Here is a 22,530-nt window from a genome sequence, read left to right on the forward strand (position 1 = left end):
AGCGTATATCATCTGCTATAATGCAGTCAAGAAACACTCTAAAGGGATATTTGATTGATTCCCTCTACGTGAGACGAATGCACAAGCACATTTTTGATCCTCAGTGTAGTCATCAACATATGACCAGTCGGAGATGCATTGAAAGTGTTGGCAGATACATGCCTGAAAATGGTACATATGAATTATTAGTAATGGCGTAACGTCAGTGTTATGAAATTAGTACACTAATAATAAAAGGTGAAAATATGTTACCATAGATAATATTCAACTAGTTGTCATCTGTTTGGTCTTTCAAAGACAACCTTCAACTACTTCGGTTATAGGTAAATCAAATAAGTTGCCCCCACTTGTACTCATGAATCCACTTGAAGTCAATAAAGTATCTGAGACAAAACAGATTGGCGTAATAAGCACTCTTGTCCACAAATATGGATGTGCCAATCAAGTACAAGAAGTATGTCCTCAATGCATATGCTCTATGATGCACAACATATGCATCATCACCATCGACCTCCATTGCCGCAACCAGATGGTGTACATACAACTTCTCCAGGAATCCAAATATAGCATGATACCTTCTAGTGTCTTCCATCTCATTTAGGGGCATCCTCTAGATCAACTTTCAAATAGTTCACCATCATCTTCTATGCATTAGGCCTAGTCATCCTATAGTGGTCTAATAGTCTTTCCTTAATTGGAATATGTAGCAGGGATGACACATCATTCAGTGTAATAGACATCTCACCATGTGAAAGATGAAAAAAATAATGTCTTAGAGTGACATATTTTAACGAATGCTGATAGCATTCCATAGTTATAAGTAGTATAACTGGTCATCTGTAAATCTTATAGTCTAGATAGCTAAATGGCATCATTAAGCCACTCCTCCTCGAGCTGTTTCAACGTCACCATATTTCTACCATGGTTGATGCATTTTAAAGCATCACGGTAGTGCAAAAAATACATCATCGTGATTTTTTTTGAATATTATAACACATGAGTTTAGAAGAATAAATATAGATAAATTTTATCTCTTTGTCCCACATATACCTAGTAGCATAGCTCACATAGAGGCATCAGTGAAGTGTTATATGGGCCTCCTCTAAATTTCTTAGGAACGACAACATCAATAAATAGTGCATCAACCAGGACTGATAGGGCTTCTAGGACAGTAGTAAATGGCTCCTACCTCTAGGAAGACGAAACGAGAGGCACCTGAACCCTAAAAGATGACAATTCCATATCAAATTTACTAGCATCAACTAGTGGTCGTGAAGGTTGAACTCTTTCCCTATAAACATATGCATTTTGGGAAACTCTACCGTGTCTCATTTGATATTTGTTATCAACCATTTTACCTATAATTAAACCAAACAAACTAGACAAAGCAGAAAAAATCAAACCTAGATAAGAAACATTCAAAATCAAACCAAGGAATGCAAAGTGACGTAATACCAGAATTCACTTTTGTATTCTAGGAAAATAAAATTTTGAACAGAAGTGCACTTCAGTAGTTTCCTACAACTCAGAAAAGCAAAAATAGCAGTAACGCTGTTTACGAAAAATGGGACAAAATGCGATGCTTAGTAAATTACCTAACCTTGAGTGTAATGAACTACATTTGAATGTGAATTAGACAACCTAATGCTCCTATTTCTTGATGCATATAGAGAAAAAAGAACTTGGATTGAAAAACTTACCAAACGTGTAGTTGAAGTTGAATCACTTAGATTAAATGGTTGTTGAGAAATACTTGGATTGAATGTAGAATAAAAACCACTTGGATTGAATGGAGTAGAAAATTCACTTGAATATAGAAGCTTGAGAAGTGATTTAGCGTGTTTTTGCTGGAAATGAGAAAGAGGGATAGTCTGACGAATATTTGATTAAAATCCTATTCGAAGGTATATTTCTGTAAGTTGTTATGGAGATGCATTTTTCGTTTTTGGAAAAATGAGGGTGTGATTCACTAAAGAATGGATGAGGTGTAGACTAGGGTACATACAAAAAATGCATTTCTGAATTATGAGGGTATTTTAGTTTTTTCACAAGGGCGTGTGAGAGACACTAAGGGTGGTAAAAGTAATGCGAAAAAAATGTGAATAAGCATACCAGATTTAATAAATTTGGCACATAAGGCATGGTCCATCTACGTGCGAAAAAAATAGAATAAGCAAGACAAGTTTTAAGTTAAAATAAACTCTTGAACCAACGTTCAACCATCGAGTTCCATCCATGAAACGTGAAATTGCAGTTTAGAAACAAATGACTCAAAGTCTCCAAATTTCTACTACAATATACACACTATAAATTTAGATGGAGCACAATTCTTCCAACAAAGAGATAATGCCCTCTATATCACCTACAAGCAAGGACATGCCTAGCTTAAGCATTGTGTGGGCTAGAGCCCTTGCTAAGATTTTGGGATAAATAAGTTTAATATTAGGGAATTGCTCTTACCACCCTCCCACTCGCTCCCACACCCTCGTGAAAAACCAAAACTATCTCTATAATAGGAAAAATGCATTTCCGGACTCACCCTATTCACACATAATTTATTTGTTTTTTAGCCGATCCTAATATTATATCATATATTACTACAGTAATGCATCTTTACAAAGATGGACTTTCACACACATTTTTTTATCAAATACGTGTCTGGCTCTTCTCCTTCCTCATTTCACTTTTACCCTCTCAAACTCTCAAATCCCCTCAAACTCTCTCAAACACTCTTAAACTCTCAAACTCTCTCAACTCACTTCCAAGTTTCTACTCACAACATCTAATCAATCACAGAGCTCAACATCAAACTCACATTTGGTAAACTTTTGATTTCTCTATACATTTTTGGATTTATCTATACATTTTTAGAAATTGGGCATTAGGTTTTGTAATAGGTAGTTTAGATAGATTTATTAACTAAGAATGTATTTGATATGTAGTTTAGATGAGTAATGCATTTTGAGCATGTTAGATTTCCATACATTTAAGCCATTTTTGTGTTTTGCTGAGTTGCAGGTTAATAAAAAACGCACTTATGTATTTGATTAAAATTTGATTTTCCAAAAATGCATTTATGTATTTAGTCTGTATGCATTATTTGTCCTTATTTTCACTGTGTTTTATGTAGATAATGATTGTGTCATTTAATTATATGCATTATGGCTGATAACCAAGAATGATTGAGGCATTGCAGAGTTTCACAACATGTACCGATTCCAAGGGAAAGAGCCTGACCCTCGTAGGCATTGGTCGATTTTAGTTCATTTGATGCGGAGGCGTCAACTTATGGGGCTCATCCATCTCCGCCTTTATCTTTATGGAGGACACAAGTGTCACCTCTTGATGCTTAGGAAGCCTAGGCACCCCATACACCTCTAGCACCCAAGGGGATTAAAGAAGGCTCATACTACTTATCGTTGCTGTCTTTATATTCGGACCATGCTGCCAGACATGTGTGAGAGGGAGAGGTAAAGTTCATTTGTATTTATTCTTTGAAACACATGTGTTATAATATTTAATATTTCCAACGATGATTTTTTTTCCTGGAGGATCTTGATGCTTTAAAATGCATCAACCATAGTCTGAACATTGTGAGTCTACTATAGCCTGCTGAGCAATGGTTTCAGATGTGATGCATCTATCTGGGCTATGAGACTTATGCATGACTGGGTATTATAAAATTAACCATGGTATTCTATGCATGTTCGTTGAGAGATGACGTTCAGGAACATCATCTTTTCATATTACACATGGTGACATATCCATCACGCTGAATGATATCTCATGCCTGCTGTATCTTTCGATCAGAGGAAGACTGTTAGACCACAATAATATTATCAAAGATGAGGCAATGTGTTAATGGTGACACAGCCCTGAAGAAGATAGAGGACATATGAGGGTTTCATGCTAGGTTTTCATTCATGGATAGGTTTTATGCACAGTAGTCGATAACAACAAAAGAGGTCGCTGGTGATAATGAGCAGGTTATGCAACATACATCAAACGCATCGAAAGCATACCTACCTGCTTGGTTGGCACGTCCATTTTTGTGGACAAAAGTTCCTATTTCATGGATGTGGTTTACCTCAGATACTTTGCTTACTTGGAGAAGATTCATGAATACAACTGGGGGTCACTTGTTTAGTCTACATGTACTCTAATTTTGTCGAAGGTTGTATGTGAAAGATAAAATAGATGGTAGCTAGTAGCACGGTGTTGACAATAATATATGTGTATCATTTATTATTTCATAACATTTGTGCTACGCCATTAATAATAATTCAAATGCACCATTTTTTGGCATGGATTCTCCAACACTTCCCACATATATCTGATTGTTCATATGTTGGTACCTATATTGAGGATATACCTTGTTCTTGTGCATTCACCCTGCTCAGAGAGAATCAAGCGACGAAGCCCTTCAAAGTGTATCTTGACTACATGGTAGCAGATGATATACAAGATGTTGAGTAAAATCAAATGTAAGTATTATGTTTATCGTATCCACAGGGATTGGGGAGATATCAAAACCTTTCATCAATTTCTATATTTCTAAGCATAAGTTTCAAGTTTGTTTGGTTTAAAGTTACGAAAAGTAAAATGCGTAAATAACGAAAGATAAATTCAGAGGAAAAGACTTGTTAGGAATTGGTTTTCATCCACTGATTCAATATGTAAATCTTAGATCAGTTATACACAATTTATGCTTGTTTCAATATCATCACGTATTGCGCACAACAAAGTTCATGTCTAAACGTTTGTTGAGATTTCTACCTTATGGTTTAATCGACGATTTCTCAGCCTATTAAACGATACGGTAGCATTAAGTTTCAATACTTGAAGTGAATATCAAACCTAAATCTATGTCTAGCATTTAGAGTTTAATAGTTGTTATCTTGGATCAAGATTAAAATCGTATTTGTCAATATCAATTCAATCCATGAAATAAACGGTAAAACGAAGATAACAACGATAATGATTTAAACATAAATTTTATATAACGCCATGATTAAAGAAATTGCATACTGTTTCGGTGAACTACGACCAATCCCAACAAGAGAGGGATTTAGCTACTCATGGTAGCTTGAAGAACAATGGAAGATTCGAGTTGGAATGACATCAACGACGATTTCCCGACTCTTGATGTGTATCCACCTCTTTTTACCTAAAAACCTCTTTTCCTGTTTCTATTACAAAGGTATTACAAGATAAAAGTGAATGTCCCTTTATGAATTGATTTCTTCTCCTTTTATAGCTGTTCTGGCCGCCTGAGTTCGCTACGCAAACAGAAGTTCGCTGCAGCGAATGCCTTACTTCATTGCTAAGTCTTTGTTGAACCGCCAGAGTTTGCTACGCGAAGGATATTTCGCTGCAGCGAATGTTTTCTTCAGCTTTAAGAAATTCAAATCTTCTAGAAACTGCCAAAGTTCGCTACAGTGAAATATGGTTCGCTGCAGCGAATGTACTTCGCTTCTGCTTGCTGCTAGCAAAACTGGAAAGTTTGCTTCTGACTTCGTTTGCTACATCGAAATACGGTTTACTGCAGCGAATCGGGCCTTCGCTACCATTCGCTGCAGCGAATGACCTGTTTTATGGATTTTTCCTTTGATTTCCTGGAGTTCGCTACAGCGAAATATAGTTCGCTGCAGCGAAAGTCCTGTTTTCTGGTTTTTTGCTTTAATACTATAACCTGCACAAATGCAAACTAAACCAAGTAATTTTGCACAATGATACTTTATTCAATAGTTGAGGGTTTTTATGTGAGAAATATGTCAAATAAGCAAGATAAGTGCTATGTTATAATAAGTCATTTTATCATGAATCAAGCGCTTATCAAACTCTCCCCAACTTGAATCTTTGCTTGTCCCCAATCAAAGTAAAAACAAAAGCAAGAGTTTCTAAACCGATTTTTACATGATTAACCAAATTTCTTAATGAAGTACATGAGGTATATGGCTCTTTGAAGTTGAACATCCAAGGAATAATGTTTTATGACTTCCTTTAGCATTTAGACATATTCATGAAACAAGTTTTCCACATAAAAGCCATGTCAATTAATCCAAAGCACTAAAGATGTTAATCATGAATCACACTTACCACACTTTTTGTATAAGTGAAAATGATGAGGTATGTTGATCTCTCACATGACAAAATTGCTAACATCTAGATCAATTCATACTTACATCCAAGCAAGGTATGTTGATAAGAAAGAACATAAATCACTAAGGTCTTTCATGGTTTGTAATGTGGCTAAGGTACCAAGGAAGTGTCATTTCTAGGGATAATGGAAACAAAAAAGGTTGTTGATTTTTCTTTTTAGAAGAGCATTCATAAATTGTGATTCTTCTACACATATCACTCATCCTACCCTTCTTGTTTCTTTCTTTTTTGAATACATTTTTTCTTGTTGTTCATTTTCTTTTTCTTTTCTTACTTTCTATTTCTTCTTTTTATTCTCACATCTTTTTCTTTTCTTTTGAAGAAAGTCTTTTTCTATTTTCTCCCCAACTTGAATAACACCTTACTTGCTTTGAATGCTCATTAAGATTTGGCAAAAGATATCATGGTTTCAAGGTATTATTCAAGGAAAAATAGAATCTATCATATATGAACTTTTTATGATTTTCAAAGATATGGAACAATATCCATTAAGTGGTTTGCTTAATGCTTTGTTCTGTTCATAAATGGTGGATTCATTGTCATATGGCTCAAAAAGGGTTTTACAATTGATCACTCACTCACAAGGGACAATGAGGCTATATTTGGCTTGGTGGTTATGCTCAATTTCAAAAATTTGCCTTGATCCCTTCTATGTCTTTACAATGTTCAACATAAATGCAAGATTAAGCATGAACCAAACGAGTTAAAACAATAATTTGTCAGTCTCCTAAGCATATAGTAAACAATGGAAGGTTACCTCACTTTGTATGGTTTAGAACTAAGTAATTCACAAGAGGCATGTCATGGCATAAAATTTGAATGAAATGGTTTTTATGCAGCTTACTCATGTCATGTATATGCTAAATTCTAAGAAAGCTATAAACATGTACCTTGGCTATTGCAATCCTCTCAAGTCATAACCCTTCTCTTGTATCTTTGGTTTATGTGAAATTGGTCCTCTACTCCATGCTTCTTCTTTCAATTCATTGTTAGAGGATAACAAGTATCATGAATTGGTCATAAGTCATCTATAGCTTAAAATGAAATCAAAATGAAAAAAGATGGCATGATTGGCAAAGATTTTTGCTGAACTTGCTGCGTTCGCTGCATCGAAGCAGGGCTTCGCATAGCGAACTCTGCATAATTCTGTTTTCTGCAGAATTTTCTTTATGCTATGTCACACCATTTTCTTCCTACTAATCTATTAATTATGCATAAAGGAAATGAAAGCAATGAAAAGTTGGGTTACCTCCCGACAAGTGCTTGTTTAACGTCTGTCATACCCCAAAATTTGCCCTCATACATTTGCAAACGTCATTTTATTTCGAATAAGTGATGTAGCACAGTTGGTAAGGATTTGAGGTTAAAAGGTACATGAGCGAGAGGTCCCGGGCTTGAATCTCACTTCTAACATTTCTCCTTTTTTATTTTGTTTTCTAATTTTAATTCTAACTTTATTTCCATTATTCAAAACTCAAAATGCTTTTCACACCTCCTTTTCAAATCAACTCAAAAAGGCTACGCTTATTTACAAGCTAAAGTCCTTATTCAAAATCTTTTCAAACAATTAAAACAAAAAAGTGAGCTAAGCAATTAAGAGCCCATGAAAACCCATGGATACAAAGGGTGCCTTAAACCTTCCCTTTGTATAACCTACCCCCCGAACTCAAGTCTTTTTAAAAGGTATTTCATGTTCTTTTTGCCTTTCCAAATTGGATAAAATAAAAGTCGGTGGCGACTCTTGCTCACCGCAACATTGCTTGCTTAAATAATTAAAGTCAGTTCACCGTATTACAACGTCAGTAGCTCGACGCTTGTTTCGAATAAACTTACGGTGGTTTGTATGAATTCGTCAAAACGTCCTTGCCACCATCATTTGGCCTTTCTTTCTCATCCATTCCTTTCAAATCCTCCAGGCCTACTTCTTCAGGAGCTTTAACTTTGGAATAGTCATCCTCTTTGTTTTTAAATAATATGAAATTGATTTCTTCCTCTTTGTGCCTTATTTTCATCTTTCCTTTATCCACGCAATCATCATTCTTGCTATTTTTATGAATGGACGACCTAAGATCGGAGGAGTGTCTTCATCATTGTTCATGTTTATTACCACAAAGTCAGTTGAAAATTGAAAACCATCCACTTTAACCATTACATCTTTCATTACGCCAATTGGTTCTGTGGTTGATTTGTCAGCAAGTTGCAACTTCATTGTTGTAGGGTTCAAGTGAAGATCTTCAATCTTTCTCATAGTGGATAATGGAAGAAGATTGACGCTTGATCCAAGATCAACTAAAACGTTATCAAAATAGATATTTCCAATGGTAACCGGTAAGGTAACTTTTCCAGGATCCGCATTTTTTTCTTCCTCCTCCCTACGTTTTCTTTTTTCTTGATTTTTATCTACCACGATACCTTTTGAATTCTCCCCAACTTTGTCTTGAACAATGTCATCACATTTCTTGGTGATTGCGTTACAAGTTTCCTTGGGATTAACTTGAGTGGTGGCAGAAAACGTACCTCTTGGTTGCTCACTTAGTTGCTTCGCAATTTGCCCAACTTGCGTTTCAAGATTTCTAATCGACGCATCGGTGTTCTTTTGGTTAGCCATGGACAATTGCATGAATTGATTCAAGGTATCCTCGATTTTTGAAAGCTTATCTGGCTGCGTGTAACTTTGGTATTGATTCGGTCGGTTTTGGCCATAGCTTGCGTTGTTGTTGTTGTGTGGATAACCTTGATTGTACGGAACTTGCCTTTGTTGTTGATTTCCCATATATTTTACCTCTTCGTTTATCGGGGGACAGAAACCAGTTGGATGATTACCCGTACAAAGTTCACAGAAAGCTACTTGTTGTGATGCGTTTGACGAACCGTACACTTCTTTGAGTTGTTAAGGCAGTTTGGATAGCTGTTTTGTCAATTCCTCTACAGTTTGAGTGAGCAGTTTATTTTGTGCTAGGATTGCATCATTTGTACCCAATTCCAAAACTCCAGACTTCTTTTGGACAATACCTCGATTGTGTTGAACTTGGTGATCTGTGAGAGCCATCCTATCAATGATTGAAATTGCTTCTGCTGCATTTTTTGCTATCAAGGAACCTCCAGCTGTTGCGTCAAGTAAAAGCTTCGGTTGAGGTAATAATCCATTACGGAAAATGTGGATTTGTGACAGGTCATCAAAACCATGGTTTGGACACTTCCGTAGCATGGATTTATAGCGTTCCCAGGCTTCACATAAAGTTTCATTTGAAAATTGGGTGAATGTGGCAATAGTTGTGTTTGCATCCATGAATCGGTTGTGAGAAAAGAATCTGCTAAGGAAGTTTCTCTCTAAAACATTCCAATTGGTCATGGTTTCCATTGATTGATCGAGGTACCAATCCTTTGCCTTTCCCATCAACGAATGTGGAAATAATCTCATGAAAACGACTTCCTCCTCAGCTTCTGGTGCACCTAATGTACCAGCTATTTCGTAGAATCGGGTGAGGTGAGTGTACGGATCTTCATGATCCAAACCTGCAAAAGGATTAGCATAAATAATCTGCAGCAATCATGTTTTCATCTCAGCTCGTCTTGCGGCTGGATTGTTGGTGAGATGGGCGAACCGCCTTGGGCTACTTTCACACGGACTGTTAACAACTTCAGCCATTGTTTCTGTTGATGAATTTGATGAGGAAGTTGATGTAGATGCTCCTTTTCTTTTCTGTTTGGATTTTTGTTTCTTCGTTTGCTTCTTGTTCTTTCGGATTGTTCTTTCGATCTCAGGATCAAAAAGAAGTTGCTCCTTCGAACTTTTTCCTCGAAGCATAAACAAAATTTTCTTCACCTATCCAAACACTTGAGCAAACGTTGCGAAAAACATAAAAATATATAAACAAATTCACAAAGCTTAAAAGTATAGAAACGATTGCGATGTTTTAATATCTTAAATGCCAATCCCCGGCAACGGCGCCAATTTGATGTTGAGTAAAATCAAATTTAAGTTTTATGTTTATCGTATCCACAGGGATTGGGGAGATATCAAAACCTTTCAACAATTTCTATATTTCTAAGCATAAGTTTCAAGTTTATTTGGTTTAAAGTTACGAAAAGTAAAATGCGTAAATAACGAAAGATAAATTCTGAGGAAAAGACTTGTTGGGAATTGGTTTTCATCCACCGATTCAATATGTAAATCTTAGATCAGTTATACACAATTTATGCTTGTTTCAATATCATCACGTATTGCTCACAACAAAGTTCATGTCTAAACGTTTGTTGAGATTTCTACCTTATGGTTTAATCGACGATTTCTCAGCCTATTAAACGATACGGTAGCATTAAGTTTTAATACTTGAAGTGAATATTAAACCTAAATCTATGTCTAGCATTTAGAGTTTAATATTTGTTATCTTGGATCGAGATTAAAATCGTATTTGTCAATATCAATTCAATCCATGAAATAAACGGTAAAACGAAGATAACAACGATAATGATTTAAACATAAATTATATATAACGCCATGATTAAAGAAATTGCATACTGTTTCGGTGAACTACGACCAATCCCAACAAGAGAGGGATTTAGCTACTCATGGTAGCTTGAAGAACAATGGAAGATTCGAGTTGGAATGACATCAACGACGATTTCCCGACTCTTGATGTGTATCCACCTCTTTTTACCTAAAAACCTCTTTTCCTGTTTCTATTACAAAGGTATTACAAGATAAAAGTGAATGTCCCTTTATGAACTGATTTCTTCTCCTTTTATAGCTGTTCTGTCCGCCTGAGTTCGCTGCAGCGAATGCCTTGCTTCATTGCTAAGTCTTTGTTGAACCGCCAGAGTTCGCTACGCGAAGGATATTTCGCTGCAGCGAATGTTTTCTTCAGCTTTAAGAAATTTAAATCTTCTAGAAACCGCCAAATAGGGGTGCTCGCGGTGCGGTTTGGGCGGTTTTGAGAAAAAAAATCATCCGAACCGCAAGAGAAAAAATAGTGCGGTTTGGTTTGGTTGACTTTTAAAAAAAATCCGAACCAAACCAAACCAAACCAAACTAATGTGGTTTGGTTCGGTTCGGTTGGTTCGGTTTTTTACAAATACTTTATTGAGCCATACATACACATATATATGACAACATAATTTTATATTTAGACATTCATACACTAACAAATAACAACAAAACTCGTCATATTTTGACAACAATTTTCCATGTAATATGTAAAAATTAAATTAGACAAAAGTGGAATATTAAACATTAAATAATAACATAAAACAATATAAAATTATTATAATTAAAAAAAATAGAAGAGACGAAAGATGAGTGAAGGTGAAAAAGAAAAAGTGTTGAGAGATTAGAGAAGAAGATGTGCGATAAAAATGAAACTGAAATACGAAACATTTACATAAAAATGAGAAGGTGAAAAAGAAAGAATATAGGAGAGTAAAGATTATAGAAGAAGAGGGAAGATGTATGTGGCAAACAAGGTTAAATAATGTTATTAGAGATTTGAGAAGATCGGGACTGAAATTATATGTGTAAGGATGAGAAAATTGTTCGTATTCATAAGGTTAATGTATAATAGGTTTAATTTTGGGTTGAATGTGAGTTAAGTAAAATTTAGGTTGTAACATAATGCGGTTTGATTCGGTTTGGTTCGGTTTACAAAATACAAACCGCAAACCGAACCGTGCGGTTTTGTTAAAAAATGACCCAAACTAATCCGAACCAAATGCGATTTTTTGTGGTTTCGGTTTGGTTTGGTTTGGTTTGCGGTTTTCTATTGGGTTGGTTTGGTTTTGAGCACCCCTACGCCAAAGTTCGCTACAGCGAAATATGATTCGCTGCAGCGAATGTACTTCGCTTCTTCTCGCTGCTAGCAAAACTGGAAAGTTTGCTTCTGACTTCGTTCGCTACAGCGAAATATGGTTTGCTGCAGCGAATCGGGCCTTCGCTATCATTCGCTGCAGTGAATACCCTGTTTTCTAGATTTTTCCTTTGATTTCTTGGAGTTCGCTACAACGAAATATAGTTCGCTGCAGCGAAAGTCCTGTTTTCTGGTTTTTTGCTTTAATACTATAACCTACACAAATGCAAACTAAACCAAGTAATATTGCACAATGATTCTTTATTCAATAGTTGAGGGTTTTTATGTGAGAAATATGTCAAATAAGCAAGATAAGTGCTATGTTATAATAAGTCATTTTATCATGAATCAAGCACTTCTCAATACACTTTCGAACATACGTAGATCACTGCAGATGTGTCTCTTGGACGACGTAACCTTCTACTCTAGATGGTTGGTTTATGGATCACGTCTGATGTATTCACATCTACTTGAGCGTGTCATGCGCTAATTCAGGTATATGTAGTTTGTCCAAAGACCTTCCCATTCTGCTCCTCCTACTATGATCCGCAGAGATGTAAATGACATGTATGATGATTACCTTAATCATCTGGTACCTGATGAGCAAGAGGTACCCTAGCTCACAGCGATTAGAGTTGTGTATATAGTACTACGTCCAGTGGTATTTTAGATTGTCACATCCTTATATGACACTGGATTCTCTGAGAGATTCATCTAGGCCAAATCACCAAGAGATACTAGGGGAGGAGCAGACCAGGGCAAAACATGATGTTGATGTGTTATTTAGATGTCGACGTATCATGGATCTTGCACAAACGGGTATAGACATGAGAGTCTTTCTGGAAGGCTCTGATGGAAGAGACATTGTGTATGCCATCATTACTGAGGCACAGACGACACTACACTACAAGGGGAAACGCAGGAACAGAGAGCCCGACATATGCAGTAGTATAATATTTGTATTAAAAGCAATATTACTATTTGTAATTTAGTTTGACTTTATCATGGATTCTATTTTTATTCATATATAAATGACATTTTCATATCATTAGATAAGTGTATGATTTAACTTATATAAAATTTACTATGATAATATAGGTATAATACATGGTCTATTACATCAGTGTATCTTTAAAACAAAGTAAAAATTATTGCTAGGGTGAATATGGAAGTGCATCTCCGTATTTCGTCTATAGTGAATACAAAGTTGCATGTCCAAATCAATTCATCTCAAAATAAATGTGTCTCAATTAGGAATACATGGTGTGCGTATAGGATAAAAATGGAAGTGTATTTCCCAACTAAGCGTATAAGATAAATATGGAATTGTATTTCCCAACTAAATTTTGGCTTTGTTTGGTAAGCCATGTTTTCGAGCTTATAGCTTATGTCTTATGTCTTATAAGCTCATATGATAATTTAGACCCGTTTGGTAACGGTCTTTTCATCACGAGCTTATAGCTTATTTTCCAGACGCTATTTCAAATAGCGTTTTAGCTTATGTCTTATAGCTTATCATTTTTTCTTCCTTTTTTATCCTTATTATTTTAATTAAAATCCATTTTTAACTCTTATAATTTATTTTAATTTAAAATAAAATAAATATATATTAAATATCTTTTATGTCATTTTACATTTATAAGTTAATTGAACCGCTAATTTTACCAAACACTTCAATTAGCTTATAAGCTATCAGTCTCAACCATCCGCTATAAGCTATAAGTCTTCAGTCATCAGCCATCAGTCATAAGCTATAAGCTATCAGCTAGCTTATCAGTCAACCGCTATTTTTACCAAACAGACAAGAAAAAAAGGGAGTAAGTCTCACTTAAAGACGTATTTTGGTATAAAATGATACGTTTGAAAATACATTTTCAAATTCTCAAAAGTATTTTTGACTTTCTATCTCCACCACTTAGAGTAAGAGAAATAATCCCCTAATATTATATACCTAAATACTACACATTGAGATGATTTTACTAATGGCCTAAGTTGTCCACATATAAATTTAGTAAACGATCCCTTTAGTCAAGGAATGTCTAATGTATCAAACTGATATCTATCTATTTATGTTGTCAATTTAATCATCAATTATGTTTTTAATCATTTTAGGTGCATAACATTATTGACAAAAGAGCCATTCTTGACATTCTTACAATTTCAATACATTTAAGTAACCATAGTGATAGCGTCGAATGCATTTAAGAATACAAAAGACAGGATAAAAAAAACAACTTATGTTGGAAATTCTTTCATTTTCGATATTGTTTATTTATTTTTAAGCAATGTTATTTTTATTGATATTGTTAATGAAAATAAAAATAAAAGATCAACCAATGTCATGGAATGCTAAGCTGAAGAATCATGAATCCAAGAGTTTGGAGATGGGCATATTGGTTGATTGGTTGGTGCCAGTAGTAATACATCGTAATCCTAGGTAACAAAAATAACCTTAAACTTAAAACTTGTCTGAGCAAGTTCAGATTACACAAATGGAAGGAGAATAATGTACCACATAATGTGTGAGATTTGAAAAAACAAAAGTTACCTAGTTAGAGGAAAACGACATGGCGTTTATAGGATTGGAAAAAGAATAACAATTATGATATGATGCATTCTTATGCATTATTGGTTCACATGCAATTCCATGAAGTGTGGGATCTTTAACATGTACTATCAACTTTCACCAAAATGTATTTATTCACATGAATCACATGCATTTTTAGGTATATGTTTGGACTATTCAAAATTAATTGTTCTAAACTAAGCAATTGGACTCAAATGGTAAACGAGCTATTGCTAAGGACGAAATTTGAGAAATACTGAGTTCGATTCCTGGTGGGAACAATACTTGCCCAGTGCAATGACCTCTCAGCATGAACTTTGAATTACTAGAATCCTTTTCTCCTAGGAACCAATGTGTATAAAGCACAAAAATATGATCGGAAGAGGACTGAAACCACTAGATATTAATAGACTGGATATTGATGATAAAAACTTGTGCAAAATTGATCTAAACATATTAAGTAAATTTAAAATTTGTAGTTTTTGAATCTAAATGAGATTTTTATAGTGAAATTTGATGTTCTAACATTTGCATAAATTTATTCAAATATAAAATCACTTTACTTTCAAATCATAATCAATTTTATAAAATTAGTTTACCCTAAATCAGTTTTCTTCACCTTAAATTAATTTAAATTAGTTTGTATATAGGTACTATTGAATTTAGATTCACAAGCATTGATATATATAATTCTTATGCATTGTAAATTCTTATATTATCAAATTAATGTAAAATAATTAATATTTAATGTAGTCAACAAAATATATAAATAACCATTTCACTTATTAAGTATATATTAAAAAAAATACTACCAATATAAAATTTATCATTTTATTTAAACACCTGAGTCAAAAAATTAGCAGTCAATCTTTAAATAATTTAAAATAAATTAAAATATTAAAATATTTTGAGGGGTTTTATTCTTCTTTAATTATTTATTAAGTCAAGAAACAAAATAGAATAATTTGAATCAAATTTATAGTATTTATATTCTCAAAATTATAATTATAATAATCAATTACTAATAAATAGGTTCTATTAATAAAGTTTCGACACATCAGAAATTAGAAAAACTATTTTCAACTCCAAAATAGAATCTCTGCCAAAATAGAGCCCACACAAGATTCTTCCACCCTACAAATTATACAAAACCACATGTTGTGGGAACCACCACAAATTTTAATTTATTTAAACATACACATAAATTAAAAGGTAAAAATAGAAAATATTTATTAGTATTATTATTATTATTAAAACAATTAGGTGATATATATTTGTTTATACGCTTAGTTTAAATTTATAATAATTATGACCATACATTAAAATTTGATTTGCACATACAGATAATTAAAGACAGATTCAGAAGAAACAAGTCGGTTTCACATCCCTCTCCCATATATATTAATATTATATTAAATTTAAGATATAATAATAATAAGAGTCATGTTAACGAGTGCTTCAGGGACACTGCTGGTTAAACATTTCAAATTAAGAAAATATTCTAGATTCAATGCATTGAATACACCTGATCTTCTTTTTTTTAAGTTAATTATTTATATTTTCAATGCATTTATACATATATTTTAGGTAAAACATATTTTTTTACATTATTAAGCAATGCTCAACTTACCTTTTTAATCTCTTAACCAATATTCATGGGGCACTCGTTAGCATTACCCTAATAATAATAATAATTATTATTATTATTATTAATGTTAATATTTTTTTAATGTAATATCAATATAAAACAAATTTAAAATAATACTCCATTAATTCTCATCGTTTAAATATGTTATAATATTATTTTAAAAAATATATATACAAATATATAAATAGTGTAAAATGATTAAATATAAATGTAATATTATTTTTTTTTAAAAATATTATTAATTTATAAATATCTAGAACGTATTTACAAATTCATGTTGTTGGTAAAAATTAAACTTTAATCTACAATTTTCATTTATTTAATTTAATTAATACATCCATTTTAATTATACGAATTGATTTTTTTTTATATTGCTTATTTTTGTTGACGATATTATCTAATTAAATTATTTAAAAAAATAATTTTTTAAATAGTTTTATAAAATATAAAAAAATATATTATATGGTCCATGGATAGAAATTTACATCTACTTATTATAATTAATGCACACAATTAAACGATTATTAAGATAATAATAATAATAATACAAATATTCGTGGTTCATAGGTTTTTTTTATTGGTGTTGTTTGACAAAAAAGATTGCTTCTTTGCCAGCTTTCTACTTTTTCTTTGACTTGTTCATTCATTCACAATATTATAAAGACCATATCTGTCGGTATCTCTTTCTGCCATACTCTCCCAATACTTCTTGCATTGACTCTCTCTATCTCTTACTAGGTCTCTTCTCAAATCTCAAATCTACTATTTTATTTATTTATTAATCATTACTTAATTATGAGTTTTTTTAATAATTATTTTATGATGATGATGCCATTCTAATGCATATTTTTAATGTATTCTTCATTGCAGTTGTTTGTTTTTTCTCTCCAAGACTTCAACTTTCATATCTCTGATTTGCTTCAAAGGTGAGCTTTTTTTCCTTCACTTAATCTCACATAAAAATTTAAACTTTTTGTATTTTTCTTCAAAAGGGTTCTTTTTAAACCTTTTGAATATAAATTCTATCAATTTTTTGATGTAAAAATTTGAGCTTTACTAAGGATAATCATAAGATAATCAATTTATGATGATATTTTCTCAATTGGGTTATCAAGATTTTCTGATTTTACTTTGTTTATGTTGTTGCATGTAAAATCATAACAAATCAATTTCCCTTGTTTTTTATTCCACATGCAGAAAGTGATTGATGGCTTTGAAAACCTTTGAATTGTTGAAAGGATGTGAAACTCATGAAGAGATAATGAAAGTTCTTGCAGCTGTGGCTGTGGATTTAGGGGATGTAATTGATGATGTGAGTGTTGTGGAGGTCAATCCCTTAAAGGGTGCAATGACAAATGAGGTTTTTGAGGTCAATTGGCCGACGAAAAGTGATGGTCATCTTCGAAGGGTTTTGGTTCGATTATACGGTGAAGGTGTCGAGGTTTTCTTCGATAGGGATGATGAAATTCAAACCTTTGAGTGTATGTCGAAGAATGGACAAGGTCCGCGCCTTCTTAGCCGATTCACTACCGGTCGGGTTGAAGAGTTCATTCATGCCCGGGTATGTCATTCGCCTCATTTCAGTTCTTGTTAAAATATATATGTTCACATTTAGATTTAATCGACCGATTCGGGTGAGATTATTTTTGACTAGAGGAGATATGTCTTAGTATTCACAAAAAAGCTTGTGTTCTTATGATGATCTATTAGTTCTAATAGCAAAGGGGTATTCGAATCTGGTACCTCTGGTTAAGAGGGAAGAGATCTCTTACCATCTGATCAAGATCATGAATTGCTGCAATGATTACTTTGGAATGGTTTTTGTAATTTATAAGTTTCTCAAATCTTTCTTTTCCAATTTGCTTTATTATTTTAGTCCAAAAAGCTTTTCTTTGGTTCTTCCATATACTTTATAATATTCTATCTCTTTAACTTTGGAGGAATGGAAGATTAGCATTTTCTTTTAGTGACACTTTACATTATTTTAAGAAGCATCTTTGAGATATTAAATTGAATGGATGATATTAGTTAGAAATAAAAGTCATCAAGAAAAATAATTTAAAAAAATGCTTAGTTTTGAAGGGCATCTTGGAAATATTTAAGCATATTTGTAAATGTAGCATAGCTTGGTATGACATCATAGAGGTTGATATTTCATATAAATTATTAGAAAGAGACAAACAAAATAGGTCCTACTAATATTATAATTTATTTTTTGTCTTTATATGAAAGCATGATAGTTGTAACTTGTAAGTGACATGAGAAAATCCAAGTTCATGTTCCTTTTCATAAAGTCAAACTTGTGGAAAATTGAAGATTATGAATGTTGACAAATGATGAGTGCTATGAAGCACTGACGCAGACACAAACACGGGACATTGAACATGACACGAATACGCCGACAATGATAATAATTTAAGAAAATAGAATAATTGAATGTAATTACATGTGTCAGTGTCGTGTCTGTGTCAGACACCAGACATGTTATCAATCTGAAATTCGGTGCTACATAAGATGACCATGTATATAACATGTTCTTTTTCTTCCTGTTTTTGGATATTTAGACACTTTCAGCTGCCGACCTCCGCGACCCTGAAATATCTGCGTTGATAGCATCTAAGATGAAGGAGTTTCACAATCTTCATATGCCTGGTGCAAAAAAGGCTCAGATTTGGCAGAGAATGAGGTATTAGTAATAAAGATTATGCTAATCTTCAACAAAAAAATTCTTTACTTTACAGAATTATTTATGATTTCTATATTTTACTAGGAAATGGCTTAATCATGCTAAAAGTTTATGCTCCCAAAAGGATATCAAATTGTTTGGCCTGGACAATCTAGATGCCGAGTTAAGTTCGCTGAGGGAGTTGTTATCAGATGGATATCAAGAGATTGGTTTTTGTCACAATGATCTGCAATATGGTAACATCATGATGGATGAAGAAACTAGATCAATCACTTTAATTGTAAGTTATCTCGCTTAATTGTGCGGTCATACCATTAGTAATGTAACAAATTTGATCAGAACTTCACAACTTCACAGTTAAGCGTTCTTGGACAAGAATAGTACCAAGACTTTAGGGTTAGCAGAAAGTCCTTGTGCCGTGTTGCACTTACACGTCGTTAACCATTGTCCTTCTGCCTACGATTTTTCATCCGTCATATCATTTTTGTAAACTTACTTTTCTACTTGTAATGATATAGGACTACGAGTACTCGAGTTACAATCCTGTTGCGTATGACTTTGCAAACCATTTCTGTGAAATGGCGGCAGATTACCATACTGACACGCCTCATGTTCTTGACTATACTAAATATCCTGGTAAAGGAATTGCTGATACATTTTATAGGCTCTATTTGATTTTTGTACTAGAATTTGAAATATCTAAATATTGCTAAGACACCAATTTGTTTATGGTGCACCAGATCTCGAGGAACGTCGAAGATTTATTGATACATACCTGAGTTCTGAAGGTTAGTCCATTTCACTAACAAATTTACTTTGACAACACATTTGATTTGTACATTATCAAACGACTAAACCTTTTGTTTTTGTATATTTTGGTTAATTTTATGTGATATTGAACTTTGTAGCACAGACACCTCTGAAAAAAAGGCTGTCAGTGTCCGACACCAACACAACAGTGACACTTGTGATTACTTTCAATTTATTCATTTTTTTTTCAAATTATTACTGGTGTCAACGTGTCAGTGTCGGTGTCATGTCTAATGTCAGTGCTTCATATCGGAGACGGTTGTAAAATGGACATTAGTGTCACTAAAAATAATATATAAGCTGTTTATTTCTAGCTGCTTATGCACTCTTTAAATTGGCTAAACTTGTTCACAGGTGAAAAACCAAGTGAAGATGAAGTGGAGCAGTTAGTGAATGTTGTAGAGAAGTACACTCTTGCAAACCATCTATTTTGGGGCTTATGGGGACTTATTTCGGTAAGTAATTTTTCTTAATTTTTATGGTTGCTCTAAAACTATAAAAGCATGGACTCCATCACAAACTCCGGACACATGTAAAACTATAAAGCATGGATACCAACACGGATAGGACATAATAGATAGGGACACAAACACATCTAAAACTATAAAGCATGGACTTCAACACAGACACTGGACACACACCGGTAACAACACATCTAAAACTATAAAGCATGGATTCCAACACAAACACTGGACACAATAGGGACACAATCACCGGATACAATAGGGACACAGATACATCTAACACTATAAAGCATGGACTCCAACACAGCCACTCGACACAACATAGACACCTGACACAACACAGACACATTGATACTTTTAATATAAAAACATACGATGCGAACACCTTACTTCTGTCTGCTAAAGCCAAAATGTTGCGCTGTTTTGTGTGTTGCAGAGTTATGTCAATACAATTGATTTTGATTACAAGGAGTACTCAAGGCAAAGGTTTCAGCAATACTGGTTAAAGAAAGCTATTTTGTTGACATGATTGATTCTTATGTGTTGTTTCTTAGCTTAGTCTATAAATGATATCAATAGGCATGATATGATAAGTAGTTAATATGTACATAATATATAACTTAAAGTGTGTGATGAATTTTTTTTACTATCTTTACTAAAATCAATAATATTTGTAAGGGATATGTTCCTGCCGGTTTGTTTTTTTTTTAAAGTGTCATACAGTGAAATGTAAAAACTCTTTATATGTATTGTTTGAATTATTCAAATCCTATATTAGAGGGAGTTTGATAATATTGCATGTAAAATGACTTTCATGAGTGCCTTTCTGAAACTGGTATGTAACTGTGTCATCTTTATTAATAGCAACAATGAGTGTCTTTCTCAATCGCGGAATTTTCTCTGAGCGGGTTAATCAAGCACATACGTGGCAAATATTTAGAGTAGTGAAATATCTGTAAGGGTGTAAAACAATTAGTATGAAATTAATAAATGACATGTAAATCTATTACCTGAGACAGTTGCATCCAGACATATGTCTCGTCATCCATTTAATATCTTTAACTAATTTGGAGTACATGTAAATCAAACAGGTTGTCTCAATTAAATTCTTGAATTCGCTCAAAGTTCCTGAAGTGTTTAAGGTAGACAACTTCGACACTTGTCACACTTTTGTCCACCAATATGCATGTGCCAACCAAAATCGGGAAGTATGTCTTCAATTCACATTGTATTTGATATATAACTTATGCATCATCACCCGCGTCATTTAAAGTTTCATTCAAGTTGTTAATATATTTTTCCTTTAGGAAAAAAAATCTGCCTGACATTCTATAGATCTTCCATCTCTTTTTAGTTCTCACCCAGGTCAACTTTTAATTATCACCATTAGGTCGAGTGACTCAGATATATGAATAATAGAGTAATCCAACAATCTTCTAATGATTGAAAGATGGAGAAGACACGATACGTCCTCAAGGGTGATACTCATCTCACAAATGAGAAGATAAAATGATGATGTCCTTCCTCAAGGGTGATACTCATCTCACAAATGAGAAGATAAAATGATGATGTCCTTGTGTGTCTCAACAAATGCAGACAAAAAGTCATTGTCAATATAACCATATCATGTCCTACAAAAGTCTTTCATTCGAGATAACTCTCATTAGGGGTGATCAAAACCAAACCAACCCAATAGAAAACCGCAAACCAAACCAAACCAAAACCGCAAAAAACCGCATTTGGTTCGGATTAGTTTGGGTCAGTTTTTACAAAACCGCACGGTTCGGTTCGGTTTGCGGTTTGTATTTTGTAAACCGAACCAAACCGAATCAAACCGCACTATGTTACAACCTAAATTTTACTAACTCATATCCAACCCAAATTTAAACTTATTATACATTAGCATTATGATTACAAACAATTTTCTCATCCTTATACATATAATTTCAGTCCCGATCTTCTAAAACCTCTAATAACATTATCGCACCTTCTTTGCCACATACATCTTCCCTCTTCTTCTATAATCTCTACTCTCTTATATTCTTTCTTTTTCACCTTCTCATTTTTATATAAATGTTCCGTATTTCAGTTTCGTTTTTATCGCATATCTTCTTCTCTAATCTCTCAACACTTTTTTTCTTTTTCACTTTCAGTAATCTTTCGTCTCTTCTATTTTTTTGTTTCGTTATGATAATTTTTATATTGTTTTATGCTATTATTTTATGTTTAATATTCCACTTTTGTCTAATTTAATTTTTACATATTAAATGGAAAATTGTTGTCAAAATATGACGAGTTTTGTTGTTATTTGATAGTGTATGAATGTATAAATACAAAATTATGTTATCATC

General features: G+C 33.3%; 1 protein-coding gene across 1 annotated transcript; it reads left to right on the top strand.

Annotated features, from left to right (window-relative positions):
* The first annotated feature begins 16,840 nt into the window (after positions 1 to 16,840).
* On the top strand, positions 16,841 to 20,971 carry LOC131653081 (probable choline kinase 2). The gene is made up of 9 exons (XM_058923122.1): positions 16,841 to 16,957; positions 17,090 to 17,145; positions 17,417 to 17,780; positions 18,784 to 18,905; positions 18,990 to 19,185; positions 19,424 to 19,541; positions 19,646 to 19,693; positions 20,070 to 20,170; positions 20,616 to 20,971. The coding sequence occupies exons 3-9, from the start codon at positions 17,427 to 17,429 to the stop codon at positions 20,706 to 20,708; spliced, it is 1,032 nt and encodes a 343-aa protein (XP_058779105.1). The 5' UTR covers positions 16,841 to 16,957; positions 17,090 to 17,145; positions 17,417 to 17,426; the 3' UTR covers positions 20,709 to 20,971.
* Positions 20,972 to 22,530: the final 1,559 nt, after the last annotated feature.

This window comes from Vicia villosa, linkage group LG2, assembly GCF_029867415.1.
Source record: "Vicia villosa cultivar HV-30 ecotype Madison, WI linkage group LG2, Vvil1.0, whole genome shotgun sequence".
In the NCBI taxonomy this organism is placed as follows: domain Eukaryota; kingdom Viridiplantae; phylum Streptophyta; class Magnoliopsida; order Fabales; family Fabaceae; genus Vicia; species Vicia villosa.

Coding starts and splice junctions, on each gene's coding strand:
- LOC131653081 (XM_058923122.1), top strand. CDS start 17,427: ATGGCTTTGAAAACCTTTGAATTGTTGAAAGGATGTGAAACTCATGAA. Junction 17,781..18,783: donor AAGAGTTCATTCATGCCCGG/GTATGTCATTCG, acceptor TTGGATATTTAG/ACACTTTCAGCTGCCGACCT. Junction 19,186..19,423: donor CTAGATCAATCACTTTAATT/GTAAGTTATCTC, acceptor GTAATGATATAG/GACTACGAGTACTCGAGTTA.